Source organism: Sminthopsis crassicaudata, chromosome 5 (assembly GCF_048593235.1).
Source record: "Sminthopsis crassicaudata isolate SCR6 chromosome 5, ASM4859323v1, whole genome shotgun sequence".
NCBI lineage: Eukaryota > Metazoa > Chordata > Mammalia > Dasyuromorphia > Dasyuridae > Sminthopsis > Sminthopsis crassicaudata.
In genome coordinates, this window is record NC_133621.1 from 103,414,698 (window position 1) to 103,436,934 (window position 22,237).

Sequence of the window (22,237 nt, forward strand, 5' to 3'; positions counted from 1 at the left end):
TATCAAAAGACAATAAAAGTTTACTGCTTATTATCTATCCTCTAGCATTTTACAATGGTTCTTTTGTCTTTCTCTATTACTTTATCTCAAAATCCTGAAAATTCAAAATCCAAGAAAATGCCTTTAAATGTTTTCTTTGATTTGTTTTGCTCTTAGTTTGTCTGCTGTTACTCTTTTTTTTTTTTAATATTTATTTAAATACACAGAATAAGAACAAAGAAAAACAGAAAAGGAACAGAAAACAAAATGAAACAAAACAAAAGAGAATATGGTCATATGCACAGCAGAACATGAAGGAGAATTAAAAAATATATAACAAATTATCAGATCAAGAAAGTATATGTGTTAGTAGAAGTTATATTCATGGGTGTCCATCTTTTCTTTATTTTTTATAAATTCTTTTGTTCTCTGTTCTGTATCTTTTTTACTTTATTCTCCCCCCCCCCCTTTCATCTCCTCTACCCCCAAGCAGGCTATAGTTTTTTGTTTTTTTCCACAGTATATATGCATGAGTAATTTTTTTTTTATAATATTATCCCTTGTATTCATTTTTTCCAAATTATCCCCCCCCTCCCTCCATTCCCTCCTCCCAGGCTATAGTTAATGTATGGTTAATAGTATGGTTAATACTTATTATATGCTTGTTATATTTAATTTTTTTCTACTTTTTAAAAAGTAGAAAAGCTTTCTATTTTCAAAACATATGCATAGTTTTCAACATTTACCCTTGCAAAACCTTGTGTTTCAAATTTCCCCCCCCACCCCTTCCCCTAAATAGCAAGTAATCTAATATATGTTAAACATGTCAATTCTTATTTTCATCTTTGAGATTCCGTACCTCCTTTTCTAGTTGGTTAACTCATCAAATTTAATCATTTATTTATGCCTTGAGATATTGAAATAATTTCCTACTGATCCTTTCCCTCCTAAAACACAATTTCATAACAGAAAAATGTAGCTTTTAAAAACTATTCCAACTTTAATAAATATCCCTCAAAAAAGAGCATTTCCATTTATGAAATAGAACAGAAAAAACATAATGTATAATATTGCACATCTCTATTATGTACAGCTTACTTTTTAAAAAATATTAATTATTTTAATAAATTATTTTTTTTCAGTTTGAAAATTGGTTATTTCACTATTCTTCACAAATCTTCCCAAATATATCACAGATCTTCAAAACATAGGCTAAAATGGCCAATTATCCATTACTTTATAGGAATTATTTTTCGTAAGTGGGTTGAACTAGGTAGGCATTGAATACTAAATATATATGTTCTACTTTGTGTTTGACTGTATAACAAAACCTTTTAACTTATACTCAGTTATATTTCCTATAGCTGTACTCTGTTCTAACTCTGAACAGTTTTCTTGTCCTCACTTGAACAAGTCCTTGTCTTTCCGACTTTACTCATATAATTCTGAGATTCAGTCACCTTGACTGGTCATCTTAGTATCCTTGATCTGGTTGGTTAATTGAATATTATCTGTGTACATTTCCATGAGAATTCACACAATGACACCTTTGTAATGAAAAGTGCTATATTAAACACTGGATAAGAGGGAATCTTTAATTGCTAAATGTGTTAATCCCTTTTTGAAAATTGATAGAAATTTTTGAATGTATTGGTCATTTTCCAACAAACCCATTCCATTTATTATTATTTTTCCAAATACATGTAAATATAGTTTTTAATATTCATTTTCCCCCACCCCCATCCCAACTTGATAGTATTTTATTTTTTCCAATTACATGTAAAGGTATTTTTCAACATTTACTTTTTATAAGATTTTGACTTTCAGCTTTTTTTCCCTCCCTTCCTTTCTTCATTCCCTCTCCCCAAGACAGCAAATTTGATACAGATTACACATATGCTATCCTTTTAAAAATATTTACATATAAGAAAAATCCGACCAAAGGAGGAGAAAAAACACAAAAAAGAAAACAAACAAATAAGCAAACAAAAAGATGAAAATACTATGCTTTGATCCACATTCAGGATCCATATTTCTCTCTCTGGATGTAGATGGCATTTCCCATTCCAAGTCTATTGAAATTGTCTTCAATCCCATTCCATTATGAGAGAATTTCTAATGCAGGGAGCTTCTTTTTCTTTTTTGTACACCTCTTTGTCAGTCTGGTGAAGCCTTTCTCAGAATAATGTTTTTAAATTCACAAAATTTACAAAGGATATCCAGTTTTAAGCTTTTAATAACACAAAACTGCCCTATAATTTTTGAGACATCTTGTACTGAAATAGTTACCAAATTGTTTAATAAAAAACAAACAAGCAACCCCATAGACCCTAGGTTAAAAATCCATGCACTACTTAATAATCCTCTTAAAGAAAAAAATCTATGTGCTAATAGGAAATTTTTCCTTTCATGAACACTAAATTTGTCTTTGCAACTTACTGTTCTCTCCCTGGGGCCAAAAAAAGTAATAATATAATTGTTTATCCACAGTCCAATTCTCCACATACTTGAAGACTATTGGTGGGCCCCTGAGCCTTGAATTTTTTAGACGAGAACCCCTCAGTTCCTTAAATTAATCCTCATGTGGCATAAACTTGAGACTCCACATTTTCTTTATTTTCCTCAAATGGAAGCTCTGGCTGACCAGATTCCTTTCTAAAAGGAACTGAAAACATCAGACCTGTTTGATGAAACAAAAAATACAGCTGAGGCCTGATTAGTACTGATAATGAGTCCTGCATAGTGGTCACATTATTCAAATTCACATTTCATATTTCCATGGAGCTAGAGCCAAATACCATACTTACAAAATTACATCTTTGAATATCAGTGCAAATTCAAATGGATGTAACCACTTTGTGGGATTCATTATTTATACTAATTAGGCACTATAGTTGTTTTTTTTTTTTACAATATCACACTTCTGTCATTGAACTTACGTGGTCCCGTAACTATCCTTCTCCTCCTTTCCTACTTCTACAACAACCTTTTTTTCAGTTTCTTAATATTGAGTTAAAGGAATTTTTGTGATCTGATATGTATGGAACATATGGAAGTTGGTTGGGTATTTTTGGTTTTGTTTTATTTTTTTCGTTTGTGTTTTTTGTTTTTTTAATATCTATTTTCACTTCTTAGTATTAGGTTCGAATGATTCTCTAGATTGACATAAAAAGAGAATACCAAATCTTTTTTTTTTGTTCTGAGGCTGGGGTTAAGTGACTTGCCCAGGATCACACAGGTAGGAAGTGTTAAGTGTCTGAGACCAGATTTGAACTCGGCTCCTCCTGAATTCAGGACTGGTGCTCTATCCACTGCACCACCTAGCTGCCCCCGAGAATACCAAATCTTAGCCCTACATGTTATCATATAATAATCTGAAATGTTTCTTGATCCTTCTATGCCAGGTCTGCCCTTACTACAACAGAGGTAAAGGGCCCCATGGATCCTGCAATCTTCAGGATAATTGTACCAAGCTCCATCTTTGTAAACACTTCATCTGGGGGGAGTGCAGGTTTCAGAAATGCAAGAGATCTCATAATCTACAGGCTGAAAATGTGATGAAGCTGCTGAGAGAGCAAGGGCTGACTAGCTCTGCCATCTTAAATATCCAGAGAATCTGCAAGTACAAGCATTCAGAGATCTGCAAGTCTTTTGACAAGAAGAAAGGTAAGAATAGAAGGGATCTCATAAATGGCCGTAAGGAGATGGGTCTGTTTGCTAGAAATTTAGAGAAACCTTCTAAGCTTCACACTGCTTGGCCAACCTCAGTTTTGCCCTTTGGAAATTTTGCCATGTTCATCGTTTAAGAAAATTCATAGGATAATCTTTAGAGCTAGAAGGTACCACAGAGTTCACCTGATCCAACTCCCTCACTTTTTAAGTCAGAAATCTTTAGATCTGAAAAGTTTCAGTAACTTGGAGTCTTGTTTTTTAATTTTAAAATTTTGATTAATATCATTTGTTTTTAATTCACTTTTATTTCAGAATCTTTTTATTTTCTTCTTTTTTTTAATTATAGCTTTTTATTTATGAGATATATGCATAAGTAATTTTTCAGCATTGACAATTGCAAAACCTTTTGTTCCAATTTTTCCCCTCCTTCTCTTCATCCCCTCCCCCAGATGGCAGGTTGACCAATACATGATAAATATGTTAAAGTATAAGTTAAATACAATATGTGTATGCATGTCCAAATAGTTGTTTTGCTGTACAAAAAGAATTGGACTTTGAAACAGTGTACCATTAGCCTGTGAAGGAAATCCAAAATGCAGGCGGACAGAAATAGAGGAATTGGGAATTTTATGTAGCGGTTCATAGTCATCTCCCAGAGTTCTTTTGCTGGGTGTAGCTGCTTCAGTTCATTACTGCTCTATTGGAGCTGATTTGGTTCATCTCATTGTTGAAGATGTCCACATCCATCAGAATTGATCATCATATAGTATTGTTGTTGACATACTTTATTCTTTTATTTTATTCTTTTTTTTTTTTTATTGATATCTTGAGTGTATCTTGGTAGATTGACTCCCAGACATTTTATGAATTTTAATGAATACTTTCTTTTGATTATTTTCTCCTGACTTTTGTTATTTGCTTGATGGAAATGTCGGTGATCTTTGCGAATTTATCCTTTATCTGAAATTATTAGTTGGCTCAGTTTTGGGGTGATTCTCTTGAGTATTTCCAAGTAAATCATCATTTCATTAGCAAATAGAGATAATTTTAATTTCTTTCAATTTTTATGTTTTTAATGTCTTTCTCTTGTCTTATTCCTATTGGTAGTGCTTTTAGAACAATGAGAACATTGGGAAAGGAAGTATTGTTTTATTTACTTCTGTATTTATTAGAAAATCTTTTAAGGTTTCCCCATTTCTAATAATGCTAGTTTTTGTTTATTATATATTTTTATCATTTAAAAAAGACTCCTTTATTTGCATCTATTAATATAATCTTTTTTTTGTTTTAAAATATGATTATGTTAACTTCCCCCAATGTTGAACAATTTTTATGTCTCTGGAATAAATATGACTTGTTTGTAGTGAATAAGTTTTTGATGTTGCTTTAATTTTTTGTTGTGATTTTATTTAAATTTTTATATTAATATTCATTAGGGTTATTTTTATATAGTTCTCTTTCTTTGCTTTATCTTTCCCATAAAGATAATAAGTAGCAGAGTTCTGGTCCCATATCCAGTGCTTTTTCTACCATACCACACTATTTTTATAATTTGATCACTTATCCCACAAACTAGTATTCTTTCTTCAATAGTGCCACTGATAGAAGTTTTGTTGTAGAGCATTGCTGGTATAGATGCCACAATTATCCTGAGCAAATTCCTCATTTAAAGACTCAATATGAGTTATCTCTTCAGGGAATTCAGTAAGACAAATATAATAAGAAAAGTTCAGCTCCCAAGAGTGGACTTTGAGTGCAGTTCTTGAAATGTTTTTGTGTTCAGGGGAATCATCTTTCCTGCTTTGATAGTCTCGTGAAGCCCTTCTCAGAATAATATTATTTTGTGCATAAAATAAAAGATGTAACATTTTTCCTAAGTTCATGGACCCCTGTGAAATTTATCCAAGAGTAATTTTTTTTTGTTAAATGGTTAAATAGTTTTTTTGGTTAAGGACCCCTGGTTTAGTCAGAAAAGAATCAAAATTGAGAAGAAAACACTTTAGGAGCTTGCCATTCCAATTCTCCTTCCACATGGTGACCAAAGTGATGGTGTTTTTTTTTTTGTTTTGTTTTGTTTTGTTTTTGTTTTTTTTTTAAGCAGACAGATAATCATGTTATTTTCTTACTCAACAAACTCTTAAACTCTTAAAATCTTTTTTTTTAGTTATTTTATTTGCCTCCCAATTAATATGAAAGCATTTTTTAATACTCATTTTTAAAAATCTTAAGTTCTCTCTCTCCTATTCCTCTCTACTCTTTGAAAAGACAAGCAATTTGATATCGATTTCTAGTTGTACTTTAGCTTGTTGACCTTCATCTTGAATTATGGTCCTCAGAAATGAACTCAATTCTCCAGATATGTTTGGACCAGAGCTAAAAAGAATTGTCACCTCTATTCTGGATATCATGAGTTATCTTAAGGCTGATCACATACAATTTTTATCTATCACATAACAGAAAAAAAAGCAATCCTGGGCAAACTGTAATTGATAAGCAAAAATAATCTACCAAGGCTAGAAATATTGAATATTATGTTGATTAGTATAGGACCAAGTCAGAAGGATCTTCTGGATCCAAAGGCCACTAAATGAAACCAAATATCAAGCCAGGAAGGCAGTCACAAGTCAGAAAGTGTTTTAACCTATGAAGACTCAGATTAGCCTCCTTAGATTTTTATAGAAAATGAAAAAAAGGTAAGACTGAAACTCTTTATTCTACATGAGAACTGGTTGAAAGAACTAGACATATTTTGCCTAGAGAAAACTTGTAAGAGACTTTGTTTGAAAGGCTGTTAAAGTAAATTACAGATTAGAATTGTTTTTCAGAAATATATATGTGGTTAGGTGGCAAATTTGAGCTCAGGATCAGGAGAACCTTTCTAATTATTAGAACTGGCCATAAGTGGAATGGGCACTGTCCTTGGAAGTCTTCAAAAGCAGGACCTTGATTTTGTAGGTTAGATTTTCATTCTGGTTTGTTTGAATTTGATGGTCTTATGATGAATGTGGAAATACGGTGCACATGTTTAACCTATATTGTATTACTTACTGTCTAGGGAGGGAGAAAAATTTGGAACACAAGGTTTTGCGAAAGTGAATGTTGAAAATTATCTTTGCATGTAATTGGAAAAATAAAAAAGCTATTACCAAAAAACACTCACTGAATCAAAAAAAATGAATAAATGGCATTTGAGACCTTCTGACTCTGAGATCTCTTAAATTTTCATATACATATATATTTTGTATACATGTCTATACATCAGGTCTTCTGTCCTTGACCATTCTCCCATAATCTTGAATTTAAGTTGTATTTCTGATTAATATCATAGATTTTTACTCACAGTTACTATTAAAAGCTTATAGATACAGTTTCACTAAATAGAGATTGTAAGCTGCAAGACTTGTAGAAACACATTTATTTTATATGTCATTTCATATATATATATATATATATATATATATATATATATATATATATATATTTTTTTTTTTTTTTTTTAAACAGATAAACGATCTGAGCCTGCTTTTACAAGCAATGAGAAGACAAAAAGCAATGAAATTTGTCTTTACTACATCTGGAAATTCTGCAAACGAAAAAGTGAGTTGGATTTGTAATAGGAAAGTGTGAAATAGCTCTTACCTTCCCTCCTGGTATAAACTTACTCTATAGATTAGCAGTTTAAATTGGCAGTTAAAATTAAGCTGAATCCTATTTTCCAAGTTCGAATTTTGAAAAATTATGCTTTCTTTGTTGTTATTATCATCCTTTAAAAATTTTTTTCTAAGAGCATGTCTTTTTAGAAAAGAGGCTACTAAAAGACAGACTCAATAATAGGGTTAATAAAAAGGGTTTGCCCTTTTCAGGAATCAAATCCAATTAAACCTAAGGTTTTGTGCTTCATTGGATTTTGTGTATGTGTATGTTTGGGGGTGAGGTGGGGTGTGTGTGGTGTGTTTATGCTTAAATAAGTTTTATTTTGTGTACATTTTTATGTTTGGATACATTTTATTTTTAAAGAATTTGCAAATGCTTTTTGCTTCATTTAACAGACATTCTCTAAGAAATATTTAAACAACTCTCGCTACAAAACATATTCTCTGAAAACAGATAAAACTGCCTAATCAAGTCATTAGGGATAATAATATATGCCATTTTCTAATTTTGTTATTTATTCATTGTATGGTTTAACTTTTTGGTGCCCATTCTGTCCTGCTGTCTATCTCTTTGTCTCTCTCTCCATTGTCAGTGTGAAGGTAAATTCACCAAGGAAAGGGCAGGGATCTTTCTTCACCCACTTTCTATAGGTTCACCTTAAGGTACCCCAGAAGCACAGGTCTCCACAAATAAGGGAACATTTAATATATTCTTGTGTGTTACATTCCTGGGGTATATACAATGCCATCTACCCATGGTTAGTTCTGAGTGTCCAAAAAAAAAGCTTAACTCAATAGCTAATATCAAGATTTTTAAAATATAGGAATCCTTTATTCTTTAAGAAAGAGACAACACAGATATGGTGGGAGGAACACTGAATTGAAAGTGTCTGTTTTTAAATTTAAAATAGATATTTTTATTGGCATATTTTGTTTTTGTTCCTCTCCACCCAGTAAGCCATCCCTTATAACAACATCAACAAAAGTTCAGAAAAAATAGTTCAAGAAACTAATTTCTGTAGTGCCACCTTCTTCCCCCCATTACTTCCTCAAGAAAAGGAGGTGCATTTTCCTCGTTTTTTCAAGGACAAACTTGCTAACATGAATTCTTATCTTTCTTTTTTTTCCTTCTTCTTTTCTTCATTTATCACTTTTTCTTTTTTTTCCTTCCCTCCTTCCCTTCTTCCCTCTTTCCTTCTTCCTTCCTTTTCTCTTTCTTTTATTTGTGAGACAGAGTTAAGTGACTTGCCCAGAGTTACACAGCTAGTATCAGGTATCTGATGCTGAATTTGAACTCAGGTCCTCCTGACTCCAGGGCTAATGCTTTACCCGCTGCACTATCCACTGCCCCTGATCGTGGGGGTTTCTAGACAAGGATAGTTTCATTGATCCAGGGGATTGCAGGCATATAAGCACTTAATAAATTTTTATTAATTGACTGATGGTATCCCCTTCCCTCATTCATTTGTGTATGTTTTCCAGGGCTTTATGTGTGTATATATTGTTCCCTACTCCTCCAAAGGAGGAGTATCCCAGTGCTTATGTGATGGTATCTGGCACACATTAAGCTTTTAATGAATGCTTGTTGAATGAATGAATGATGGATCGATATAAAATAAAATTTAATTTACCAAGAAGAAAAGCATTTTTATGTAGATTTTTCAGAACATGCTATTTGTACAAGACATTGTACCATGCTACTCCTCAAAATGAGAGAATTTGGAAATAGTTCATTTTGAATCAAATGTTCAAGTGCATTTCAAGTTCAAGTTCATGCTGCATTTGCTGTGATCTATGTGACCTAAACTTTCTAAACTTCCATTTTCACTTCTCTAAGGAGAAGTTCACTTTACTTCTATTAGGAAGCTGGGTGGCTAGTTCTGCAGTTGGGAGGACCTGAGTTCAAACTCAGCCTCAAATGCTTATTAGCTACATGACAGGCAAGTCACTTAACCTCAATCTGCCTCAGTTTCCTCTTCTGTAAAAAAGAGACCCAAAATACAACTATTGTAATGACCAAGTTAGTACCCTGGATATCTTAGAATCAGCCTCAGTCTGGATAAGCAAAAGTCTTTATTCCTCCTCTTTTTGGGTCACCCTCAGGGGATTAGACATAGGAATCTCCACACCTCTTTTCTGTCTCTCCACCACCAAAGAAAGATTCTGCCTGTCCTACTCTACCCTCTGATCTCTGTCACATTAATCTGTCCACACTCACCCATCTAGCCTGCACAGAATAATTGGGCAGGGTCATCCTCCAAATATATGTTAATAGAATATTGTCCGATTGGTAATTAGCTTTAGATGATCCATTATCTAAATGCATCTGCTCAATTCCAGCCCTTTACAAACTATGACAAACTACTTCATAGATTACCTACCAAATGGAATTTCTATGAGGATCAAATAAGATAATAATGGATATAAAGTTCTTTTAGACATAAGTAATATTGAAAAATTATCTTATTATTTATTTGTCATATTCAAAGGATTGTCTTACAGTCATATTCTGTTTATTCTTTACCAGTACTCATATTTATTTTCACTTCTTATGGCCTAATAATACTTTATTTTAATTGAAAATGTCATTTTCTTTACAGATAACTGTAAGAATATTCATTACAAGTTGCCTTACCGATGGCAAAAGTTGGATGGCACTGTTTGGAATGATCTTCCCATGATGGAAGGGATTGAAAAAATCTACTGTAACCCAAAGAACTCCAGGTAAAGTGAGATTTGCATCCTTTTTGCCTGAGCTCTGCAGGAGGACCAAATGTGGAAGCCCAGAATATATTCCCCATTATATTCCTTTAAATTATAGTGATGTTGAATCATAGAAAAGACTTAGTGAATACTGATCAACTTCTTATGGATGAAAAAAAAGACAGAATATGGCTACATTTGACAAGGATGGTTTCAATTTGTTTAGGTGATTTTTCCAATTTGGAGATGCTATCTATAACCTTAGAATTCACTCTGCTTTAATGAATCTGCTTTAATAATTGAAAAAAAAATAATTTTTTTCGTGGTTTTCTTTCTTTTGGTCTGTGTCTTCTTTCACAAAATGAGTAATACAGAAATGTTTTGCATGATTACACATGTATAACCTATATGAAACTGCTTGCAATCTCAGGTAGAGGAGAAGTGAGGGAGGAAGGAAGAGAATTTGGAACTCAAAAATTAAAAAAAGAATGTTAAAATTTGTTTTTTCATATAATTGGGAAAATATTATTTAAAAAGCCAAAAAAAGACAGTTCTGTTTTTAATTTAGAATTATTCATTGTAATAACTAACAGATTTGCTTGGGTGTTGAAAAAAAGGTTCATAAATTTTACTTAGATTATACTCTAGTCACTTGACTCCTTGGGTAAATTACTTAACTTTCTTCTCCTTCCTTCCTTCCTTCCTTCCTTCCTTCCTTCCTTCCTTCCTTCCTTCCTTCCTTCCTTCCTTCCTTCCTTCCTTCCTTCCTTCCTTCCTTCCTTCCTTCCTTCCTTCCTTTCTTTCTCTCTTTCTCTCTTTCACTTTTGGGGTTAAGTGACTTGCCCAGCATCACACAACTAGGAAGTGTTAAGTGTCTGAGGTCAGATTTGAACTCGGGTCCTCCTGACTTCAGGGCTAGTGCTCTATCCACTGTACCACCTAGCTCCCCCTAAGTTAGTTTTTTCATATTTAAAAGTGGGGATAATAATGTTTATAATACTTTCCTCAATGATTAAAGTGCTTTGTGTACCTTAAATATTTGTTACACCTGAAATGTTTTGTCCATGGGAGCTATTCTTATCATTTGATGTTTTTGAAGTTGATTTCAAATGTGAATAATCTAGCTACTAATAGTAGTTACTATTTGACCAGAAATATATTGGCTGCTTAAAGGAACTCTGAAGGAATAACACAGATTTAGTTTATGGAAATACTTTATATATAGTTTAAATTTCTTTTTATTTTAAAATATTTGATTTTAAAATTAAAAAATTACTTTATTTTTATATCACCTTTGTAATATTCTTCTCTAAAATGTAATGTTCTCTGGGAGCAGATTTCTTGGAGGGCTTCTGGGGGCAGCCTTCCTTTCAGTTCAGTAATCACCCCAAATGGAGCCAGGGGTTAAAGTCCAAATCCTTTATTGTTTCTTTCTAAGTCTTATCTCCTTGACTTGGTCTAGTTTTCTTGGAAGCCTATCTCTCTCCTTGGTACTTTAAGCTTGAGCTCCTGCCACCAGTCCTTTGCCTTCTCTGCCTCTGCCAGCTTCTCTCTGAATCCAACGGTTTGTGCTTCAGCCTCCAGCCACAGCAAAGGAGGACAGATTCATTCTGTGTCTGCCTCCGAGAACTTCTAGTGTACTTGTCTTTCTTGGCCTCAGCTTCTCGCTTATATGCCCCACACTGAGTTTACACCAATCATTATATCAGTGGGAAACCATTATTTGTTGTAGGATTAAATCAATGCTAAATTAGATTTAACCATTGTCTCCTCAATTCCATTCAGTACCTTGTTTCAAGTTCCATAGCATCTCCTTGCAGGATTAAATCAATCATACTGAATCATGCTAAATTAGATAACTATTGTCTATCAATTGCACTGACTTAGCATCTTGTTTCAAGTTCTGGCCCATAACAACCTTCATTTCTCAAACACATCCTCACATTGTGCCCAAATAGTTATTCCTTGCAACAAAGATTAAAGAAGGAGAAAGAATTTTTAAACAAAATCAACTAACACGTTTATTGTGAATGACAACAAAGGTGTCTCCTTACTTCTAAAAAGAAGGGAAAGAGGTATTAAGAATCAGTTGTCCAGTTCCCTTGTTCCTCTGCTTCAGCTGGAGAATTCCCAATTTTGACTTGTTTTGAGGTGAGAAAGAAACTGAACATCTTGCAGGAGAGAATCCACACAAGTTTCTTTATTCCATCCTTTGGTTCTAGATCCATAACCCTATATCTATAGTTATTCTTTGAGTAGTATCATTAATAACTAAACTAGGTGTTTCAAGTAGCCCTTTCTACACTTTTTCATCTAGAACACTCAAAGCTTTGGGCCTGGTGATTGGGACTATGCTTTCTCCTTTTTCTGTGTTCTGAAAGGAGTCATTAGCTTTCCTCTAAATTTAGGAATAGGAACTAGTCTTGTGATTTTATTGGCATGTTATTCCCAGGTGAGGCACTCTCTGTATCAATGCAGGTTGGAAGCTTCTTGTCAATTTATAATCTTAGAGATTTGTCTGGAGACAGAGATTAGGTGATTTTTCTAGTATGTGTCAGAGAAAGGATTTGAACCTAGCTTTTCCTGATTCTGAGGCTAGCTCTCTGTTTACTACTTCAAACTGCTTCTCTTTATTAAACCACCATTATTCCATGTCCCACTGTCTCTTCTACCAGGCATGAAATGGCATAATTAGACATTGATTTTGGGGGTTAAGCATTGTCTCACTGTAGCAGGAATAAAAGTGATTATTCATGGCACATTAACTTAATTGATTACAAAAATTACAGGGTTCCCCCAGTAAAGTCTACTTATAACCTACTTTTATTCCTTATTTTATCGGTGAGGGTTCCACTTCTCAGAGCAAAACACTCAAGATTTGAGAGATAATTTACAATGACACTCTTTTTTTTTCCTGTTTAGATATGTTTCCCCAGCCCCATCTCCCTCTTCTTTCTCGTACGTCAGACTCCTGTTCAACTTGGACCTTGGTCTTCCATCTCAGTCCCCAAATGTTGGAGTCCAGTGAGTAATGCTTATTCTGTTTTCCATCCTCAACCTTTCTCATAGTAGAAGAGTTACTGACTGACGAAGAGAAACTAAATAGACAGAGAATCTTCTGGAGGTACCATTCTTCCCTCTTTGCTCCCATCTTCGACTACCTACAGCCAAGATTGACACAACATTCTAGGCACAAAACAGCAAATAATGGTGAAAGGAAAGCCCAAAGTCCTTCCTATTACGTAAACATATTCTTTAGTTTTGTTTGTCTTATAATTTCTCAAAATGTAGAGTTCTCATATAATGATTATTGAGTTAAAATGTTAATTACTGGCGAAAAGGTACCATGTTGATAATGATTTTTTACTATAAATGAAACCAAAAAACAAGGACATTGCAGCTAAATGGAAGGGTCACTCATACTTTTTTCCTTAGGTAAGCAAATAAAAAGTCAAAAGAATGAAAAAAAAATAGATGAAAATGGGAAGTATTTTATTGGCAAAACAACTGATGCAAAAAATAAATTGAAGACAGATAATATAAGAATTATTCGGATAACTGAAACCCATGATCAAAAAGTGCAGACATCATATTTCAAGAATTTATTAAGGAAAATTGTCCTGATATTTTAGTTCCAGAGGGAAAAATAGAAGCTGAAATAATCCATGTATCACCTTCTGAAAAAGATCCCAAAAGGAAAACCCCATGAAATATTATAACCAAATTCCAGAGCTCCAAGATCAAGGAGAAGTTATTGTAAGCAACAAAAAAGAAATCATTCAACACAAGATTTAGCATTTACCAAGTTAAAGGAGAAGAGGGCTTGGAATATTGGAATATTATATTCTAGAAGGCAAAGGAGCTAGTATTACAACTAGGAATCACCTACCCAGAAAAATTTGAGTATAATCCTTTAGGGTAAAAAAATGGAAATTCAATGACATAGAAGGCTTTTAAGCAATCCTGATGAAAAGATCAGAGCTGAAAAGAAAATTTGACATTCAAACACAAGACTCAAGAGAAACATAAAAAGGTAAACATGAAAGAGAAATCATAAAGGACTTAATTCCTATGTGGGGTGGTAACACACATAATACCTTGGAACTTTATTATTATTAGGGCAGTTAGGAGTTTTCTACATAGTCAGAGGGCATGTTTGTGAGTTGATTATATTAGTATGATCTAAGAAAAAAAATTGATGGGTGAGAAATAGGGCAATGCTGGGAATGGGGGGAAAGAATAGAAAGAATAAGGAAAATTATTTCTTCTTTTCTTTATTGAAACTTTTTATTTTTCAAAACCTATATGTGGACAGTTATTCAACATCAGCCCTTGCAAAACCTTGTGTTCCCATTTCCCCCTCCTTCCCTCATGCCCTCCCCTAGATGGCAAATAGTCCAATATATATGTTAAGTCCAATATATGCATACATATTTATACAATTATCTTGCCACGCAAGAAATCAAATCAAATCAGAAAAAAGAGAAGCAAAAAAATGCAAGTAAACAACAACAAAAAGAGTGAAAATGCTATAAATAGTGGGATGATATGATTGGTCTAGCACTTTAGGAAAATCATTTTAGTAGTTGAATAGAGAAAGAATTAGAGACTAGTGCTAGGCAAACCCACCAGAAATGAATGTTGAATATTGAAACAGAATAAAATAGAATGGAATATCAACGTAGTCTAGATGAGATGATGAGGGCCTGCACTGGAGTGACAGCAGAGTCAGAGGAAAGAAGAGGGCAATGTTGAGAGATATTGCAAAGGTGAAATATCCTTGGCAATTGCTTGGAAGATGGGCTTGGGAAGTGGGGGGAAGGTGGTAGGAGAAACTGAAGAATTTGGGGTGATTCTTAGGTTGTGAGTGTTGGGGATTGGGAGGATAGTGTTTTCCTCTGCAGTTAAAGGGATAGTCTGTGGGGAAGGGTTTAGGAGAAAAGATAATGAATTCTGTTTTGGACATAGTGACTTTAAGATGTCTATTGGATCCAATTTGAGATGTCTGAAAAGCAGTTGGAAGTGCAAAATAGTCCAATGGAGAGTTTGGGACAGGTTTTAGAATTATTAGCATAAATCTGGTCATTAGATCCATAGGAGCTGATAAAGTATTAAGAGAGAGAAGAGGGTCCAGGACAGCCACAATTAGGTGGCACAATATGTAGAGTATTGGATTTAGTTCAGTTAGATACTTCATAGCTACATAACCCTGAATAAGTCACTTTATCTCTTACATGCAGATTCATTATCTATAAAATGGAACAATGATAGCACCTATTTCAGAAGAATTTTTAAAGCTTTCAAAGTTGTTTTTCCTTACGATATTGACACTGTATCATTTATTTATCTGGATTTGCTCATGTCATTCTGCATTAGTACATATCTTTTCCTAAATTTCCTAAATTTCTTTGAAACTGTCCCTTTCATCATTTCCTATGGTACAATAACATTCCATTCCATTCATATCTGTCATATGATTTATATGATGTTTCTATGATAACTTTTATAAATTTGTTTAACCATTCTCCACTCTTTGGGTATCCTAGTTTCTGGTTCTTTGTCACTGTAAAAAAAATGTTACTATAAATATTTTTGTGTATCTTGTTGCTTTCATCTTTTTTTATCTCTGTGGTATAGACTTAGTAGTGATATTATTTATCTAGCTTAGTGAATTTTAGGGCATGGTTCCAAATAGCTTTTTAAATTAATTTTATAATTATAACTTTTTTTTGACAGTACATATGCATAGGTAATTTTTTACAACATTATCCCTTGTACTCCCTTCTGTTCTGAATTTTCCCCTCCTTCCCTCCACCCCCTCACCTAGATGGCAGGCATTCCCATACATATTAAATGTGTTATAGTATATAGTAGGTACAATATATATGTGCAGAACCGAATTTTGTTGTTGTTGTTGTTGTTGCAAAGGAAGAATTGGTTTCAGAAGGTAAAAATAACCTGGGAAGAAAAATTTTAAAAATGCAAACAGTTTACACTCATTTCCCAGTGTTCCTTTTCTGGATATAGCTGATTCTGTCCATCATTGATCAATTGGAATTGGATTAGCTCTTCTCTATGTTGAAGATATCCATTTCCATCAGAATACATCCTCATACAGTGTTGTTGTTGAAGTTCTGGTTCTGCTCATTTCACTCAGCATCAGTTCATGTAAGTCTCTCCAAGCCTCTCTGTATTCCTCCTGCTGGTCATTTCTTACAGAGCAATTATATTCCATAACATCCATATACCATAATTTACCCAACCATTCTCCAACTGATGGACATCCATTCAACTTCCAGTTTCTAGCTACAACAAAAAGAGCTGCCACAAACATTTTGACACATACAGGTCCCTTTCCCTTCTTTAGTATTTCCTTGGGATAGAAGTCCAGTAGTAGCACTGCTGGATCAAAGGGTATGCACAGTTTGATAACTTCCAAATAGTTTTCTAAAATGGTTAGAACAATTCATAGTTTTTTCAACAGTGAGGATGCTATTATGTCTTTTTTTTTTCCCACTGTGATTGTCTTTTTTTTTTTTTTTAATTTTTGTTAATCTAATATGTATGAGATAGAAACTCAGAGGTGCTTTAAATTGAATGTGATTTTGAATTTTTTTGTATGGTTGTTGAAAACTTAGTTTTCTTCCTCTGAAAACCACCTATTTATAGCCTTTTATTATTAGTTATTTGGGAATGGTGCTTGTTCTTATATATTTTAATCAGTTAGATACCGTATCTTTATGTTTGCTACAAAGATTCTCTCCCCCAATTAACTATTTCCCTTCTAATTTTAACTCCATTAGTTTTGTTTGTACAAAGATATTTCCTTCCTCATTTCTCTAATTTGTTTATTATATGACCTTTTAAAGTCTAACTTGTCTCTTTATTTGGAACTTATCTTGGCATATGGTGTGAAATATTTGTGTAAACCTAATTTATACCAGTTGGCTTTTTAGTTTCTTTAGCATCTGTTATAAATAGAAATCTTTTTCTTCAATTCAAATAATTTCCTTCATATTTTCTTCAATATTTCTTCAACAATAATCTGTTTCCTTGGTTGACCTCTCTATTTTTTAGCTAATATCTAATAGCTTTGATTGTTTCTGCTTTGTAATATAGTTTAAGATTTGGTACTTCCCAGCCTCCTTCTTCTTACTTTTCCCTTCATTATATCCCTTGAGATACTTGATCTTTTGTATCTTCAGATAAAAATAGCAATCATTTTTTCTCCCTCAATAGTATACTTTGGTAACTCAATTGGCATCACACTGCATAAGTAAATTTAGATAGTATTATCATTTTTATTATATTTGAACAATAACCACTAGTAATTACATTTCTCTATTTATGGCTGTATTTCTGTAAATAGAGTATTGTTTTGTATAGTTCCTGTTTGTATCTTGGTAGCTCAACTTCAAAATGTTTTATACAATCTGTAGCTATTTTGAACAGAAGTTCTCATCCTATCTCTTCTTGTTTGTTTTTTTAATATACTAGTGCATGTATTTTAAAGACCTGTTCTATTTCATTTCTGTAGGATGGGAGATCTGGACATCAACTTTGAGACTATGACCAGTGGTTTGAATCCAGTGCGCCGTTTATCTACCCCCTCCTCAGTCACCAAACCTGCCAATATTGTTTTAACCACAACATGGCTCTGGTATTGGCTAAATGACAATGGTCAGTGGATTGAATATGGAACCCAGGTGAGTGAATTCATTCCAGTTTGTTTATTTATTTATTTTTGTTATTAGATTTAGTCTATATGTGAATATCACTTTAATAATCATCTAAGCCAGGTAGAAAGTGTATGTGTGTCTTCCTGTCAGTTAATAATAGTTTTACAAAGTGTCCTTCATAGAAAGTTTCAGCTTATTTTTCAGTTTCTTACAGCTTTATCATGTCTGACCTATGGTTCTGTTTTTTTGTTTTGTTTTGTTTTTGTTTTTTTTTTTAATAACCACTCTCCAACTTGGGACAAGGGGTTTTTTACTTCTGGATAAGACTAAAGTGAATGAGGACATGGTCTCGTGCCCAGTGCACCTATTTCCACTTGAATTTTAGTGACACATTTGTAAAGGAGAAAGTCATCAGCTGTATAGACAGATCAAACTGTTTGCAGGCTATAAACAATTGTGGAGCAATAGTTTTATAGAGGAGGCTTAGTTAATAGCAGTTGTCAGAATTGGAAAAGGATTTGGGGAACTGAAGAATCATTTGCTTTGTTTTCTCTGTTTTGGGGGAGTCTAATATGTGTCAGATTAATCCATCATTTCCAGAGCCGTCTGAGTTAAACTTGATGTGAATAATTGAAGCCCTGCTCAGTTTGATGCTATCTTGACCCTGAGTACTCTGATATAGTTAAAAAAAAAAAAAAAAAAAAAGCAAGGGGCATTGGGTTGTCAGAAAATGGAGTTTTAACTGCATTTTCTATACCATGGATAAGTCATTTAACTTCTTAGTTGCCTTATCTTTGACAAGGAAACTAGGTTTAAGTATGGTAAATAAGTTGTATGTAATAGGAAGACAATTCTAGGTTGTATTATTGGCTAGGGCAGTTGATGAGCTAATGGAGGATACTATATTTCTTTGTCTATCATATATTAGCCTTGCCTACTGGTATAAGAAATGAACTAGGGAACTTACCTTCATGCTTTCTGCTATTTTTTTTTTAAATCAGTAGTTAGAAAACAAAATGGCAGTTAAAATGGGAGTCAAGAATGAGAATTTGCCTATATTTTCCCAGCTCAACTAGCACGCCTTCTCCAAAACAACCTAGAAAATGAATTCTAATAAGGAAAGTCAAGAAAAAAATCACAATGAGTCATTTTTTAAGCCCAAGGAGATAGACAGATCTTTGTACACTAAACACAGTCAGGCTCACACAAGATTTAGCTACAACCACTATCAAGAAATATCTTGGAATATCATATTTTAGACAGAAAAGGATCTAGGATTACTACCAAGAATGATCTACTCAGCAAAACTGCATATGGGAAAAATGAAGTTTTAACAATACTTTTAAGTATTGTTTTTGAAAAGACTAGAGCTTAATAGTAAATTTAACATTCAAACACAGAACTCAAGAAAAACATGAAAAGGTAAGCATAAGTAAGAAATCGTAAGCAACTAAACTATTTTAAATTATTTGTTTTCTTATATGGAGAGACGATACACAATCATATCTATAAATATGAAGGGATGACTCACTCATAAGACTGAAGAGAATAGCAAGATAAGTTAGAAACCAAAATGAAATAATATGTTGTTTATAAGAAATACATTTAGGCCAGGAAGATACACATAGAATTAAAATAAAGAACTGAAGCAGAATCGATTATATTTCAGCTAAAGTTAAAAAAAAAAAAGTCAGGGTAGAAATCAGGAACACAAAGTAGAATCAAAAATAATCCAATCAAAAGTGATAAATAGGGAAGCTACATTGTGGTCCATAAAAGATGCATTTAATATTTTTGCTTTTCTTAATATGTTTAGGAGGATTTTTGTCAAGATGACATTCATATCAAGAAATAGATATACTTCTTCTTGTTCCCCTTCATTAATCTCCAAAATTCTATTCAAGTCCTTTGCTCCTTTAAAAAATTTTTTTGTTTATATTTATCTAGGCCTGAGAGGGGTAACTTGAGGTCCTATAATGTTTTACTATTTTAGGTAGATTTACTCTATTTCCTCTGCTTTGATCTTTTCATGAGGAATGCTTAAAAGTTTTCTATTTCAATATTTATTTAAATTTCCAAAAAACCCAGCAGGAAGAGGTAGAAAGATATATTCCATTTAAAATATAATGAACAGCATAAAATACTAGTATAAGTACTATAGAATATGAAATACTAGTAAAATAGTATATAATGGTAAGTTTGAGAGACTATCTGCTAGGATGCATATAAGAATTTTATGAACACAATTACAAAGAACTCTACACAAATAAAGTCAGATCTAAGGGGAGAAGTTAATTACTCATAGGTAGACAGAGCCAATGTGATAAAAATGCTTTATAACCATATTTAATTTACTTATTCAGTGCCATATCAAACTACCAAAAAATTATTTTAAAGAGCTAGAAAAAAATTACAGAATTTATCTGGAAGAATAAAAAGTCAAGAATAACAATGGAGTGATAGCTAGGTGGTGCAGTGGATAGAGCACCAGCCCTGAAATCAGGAGGAGCTGAGTTCAAATCTGGCCCCAGGCACTTAACACTTCCTAGTGTGTGATCCTGGGCAAGTCACTTAATTCCAATTGCCTCAGCAAAAAATAATAATAATAATAATAATCAGGGAATTGAAAAGAAAATGAGAAAGAAGGGGCCTAGTAGTATCATATTTCAGACTATATATACTATAAAGCTATAATCAGCAAAAAAAAGTGAGATAATAGCTATTTAAAGGACTGCTGATGGAGCTATGGACTACCAACCATTCTATGTCTCAACAAGTATTGAACTCTTCATACCCTTAGACCCAGCAATACTCCTCCAAGAGCTATAACCCAAAGAAATAAAAGAAAATGGAAAAAAAATCTATATGTATAAAAGTATTTATAGTAGCTCTTTCTGTGGGAAAAAAAAGAATTGGAAACTAACAGCTCAACTAGAGAATGACAGGACAGGTTATGGTATATTAATACAATGATATACTATTGTGCAATAAGAAATGATAAAGGGGATGGTTTCAGAAAAATTCATACAAAAATTATATGAATGGATGCAAAGTGAAGGGAGCAGAGCTAAGAGAACAATTTGTATAGGATCAGCAATATTGTAAAAATAATCAGCTTTGCATAACGTAGTAACTGATCAACATAATAATCAACCACAATTCCAAAGGATTCAAGAAGAAACATGCCAAGTACCTCCAAACAGAAGACTTATGGACTGAAATTAAAGAGTGAATTATATTTCCTTCCCTCCTTTCCTTTTATTCCTTTTTTCCCTCCCCTTTGGACATAGTACTACAGTAATGTGGTTTACATGACTATACATATATAAAATGTTTTTGTTTTTCTTCTCTTCTCAATGAGTATGGAGAGGAGAACAGAAGATAGAGAAATAAATTTTAATTTAAAAATATCAGTTAACATGGCTTATAAAATAATGTATTTTCTTTAAAAAATGAGGTAAGCTAAATATTTGAGTATCATCTAGGCCCAATAAATTGGTTTCAAGGAAGTAGGTTTCAAGAGAACTTTCCCCTTCTCTATTTAGCATTCTCAATGCTCCCCTTTAATACAGTTCATTGTTTTTAACCAACAATTGGTAGTATCTTTTGTCTAGTCATTTCCTTCAAATTGTATCAAGTGATTTTTTAATTTTATTTTTACAAAGTTGAATTTCCTGTATTTTTCAATTAAGGTCATAAAAAGTGGTCAATATTTTATATAGAGCCAAAAATGAAGAGAAATTATAAATCTTTTATCCTTATATGCATTTTTTCACAGTTCTCAATATTTCTGGTTTTTAGGGTGAAAGTCATCCAGTTTCTTCAATAACATCAGTAGATATAGAAACAGTATTTCTTGCTGATTCATATAGCACTATAGACTTTCGGGCAGGACTTCAGTTCTATGAAATCAACTTTAAAGGTATAGTACTTATGCTTCCCTACTTAATCAAAGAATGGTAGATTTTTATGCCATAGGTGATGGTCAAAGACATACCCATACCTTGGTAGTAAGAAGGAAAGACCTTTTATTGAATTGAAAGCTATACTTATATTCAAATTGAAGACAATGTCATAAATATTAAGATAATTTAAAGTGTGAGTTTCTATCCTTATTGTTTTTTGAATATGGGAAGAAAGTTCAGGGGCAAAGGCAAGATACCCTAAAACATTCAGTATTAGGTTCATTAGAGTTAGTGGGTCATAGAATGGGTTATGAACTTTGAGTTAGGAAAAATCTGGTTCAAAAACTAACTCAGCATTTTATCATTTGTATGGCCTTGGGATAAGGTATCTAACATCTCTGAATCTGGGAATAATAATACCATTAGTTTTATAGTATGTTTTACGCAGTTGTTGTAAGAACTTAGTAAGATCATGTATTTAAAGCCAGACACATGGTAAGTGCTATCTAAATATTAACCATTATTACAAAGCTTATCATTATCACCCCTTTAAAAATTCATCACATATTAGAGCTCCCCCTCCTTTTGGAGAGAGAAAACAGATTTTATATATATAGATATAAAATCCAGAGCCTAGATTATAATT

The 22,237-nt window shown here is 32.9% G+C and overlaps 1 protein-coding gene across 5 annotated transcripts in view; it reads left to right on the top strand.

Moving 5' to 3' along the window:
- The window catches only part of LOC141543010 (protein mono-ADP-ribosyltransferase PARP12-like), a 53,564-nt gene that overhangs the window by 19,304 nt on the left and 12,023 nt on the right, over positions 1 to 22,237 (top strand). For 3 of the 5 annotated variants that reach the window (XM_074267796.1, XM_074267795.1, XM_074267797.1), the window contains exons 3-8: positions 3,384 to 3,645; positions 7,156 to 7,248; positions 9,905 to 10,028; positions 12,930 to 13,031; positions 17,545 to 17,713; positions 21,488 to 21,608. In XM_074267796.1, the coding sequence (XP_074123897.1) occupies positions 3,384 to 3,645; positions 7,156 to 7,248; positions 9,905 to 10,028; positions 12,930 to 13,031; positions 17,545 to 17,713; positions 21,488 to 21,608 (871 nt within the window). The remainder of the gene's footprint in view (positions 1 to 3,383; positions 3,646 to 7,155; positions 7,249 to 9,904; positions 10,029 to 12,929; positions 13,032 to 17,544; positions 17,714 to 21,487; positions 21,609 to 22,237) is intronic. The other 2 variants (XM_074267799.1, XM_074267800.1) reach the window with 1 other exon arrangement.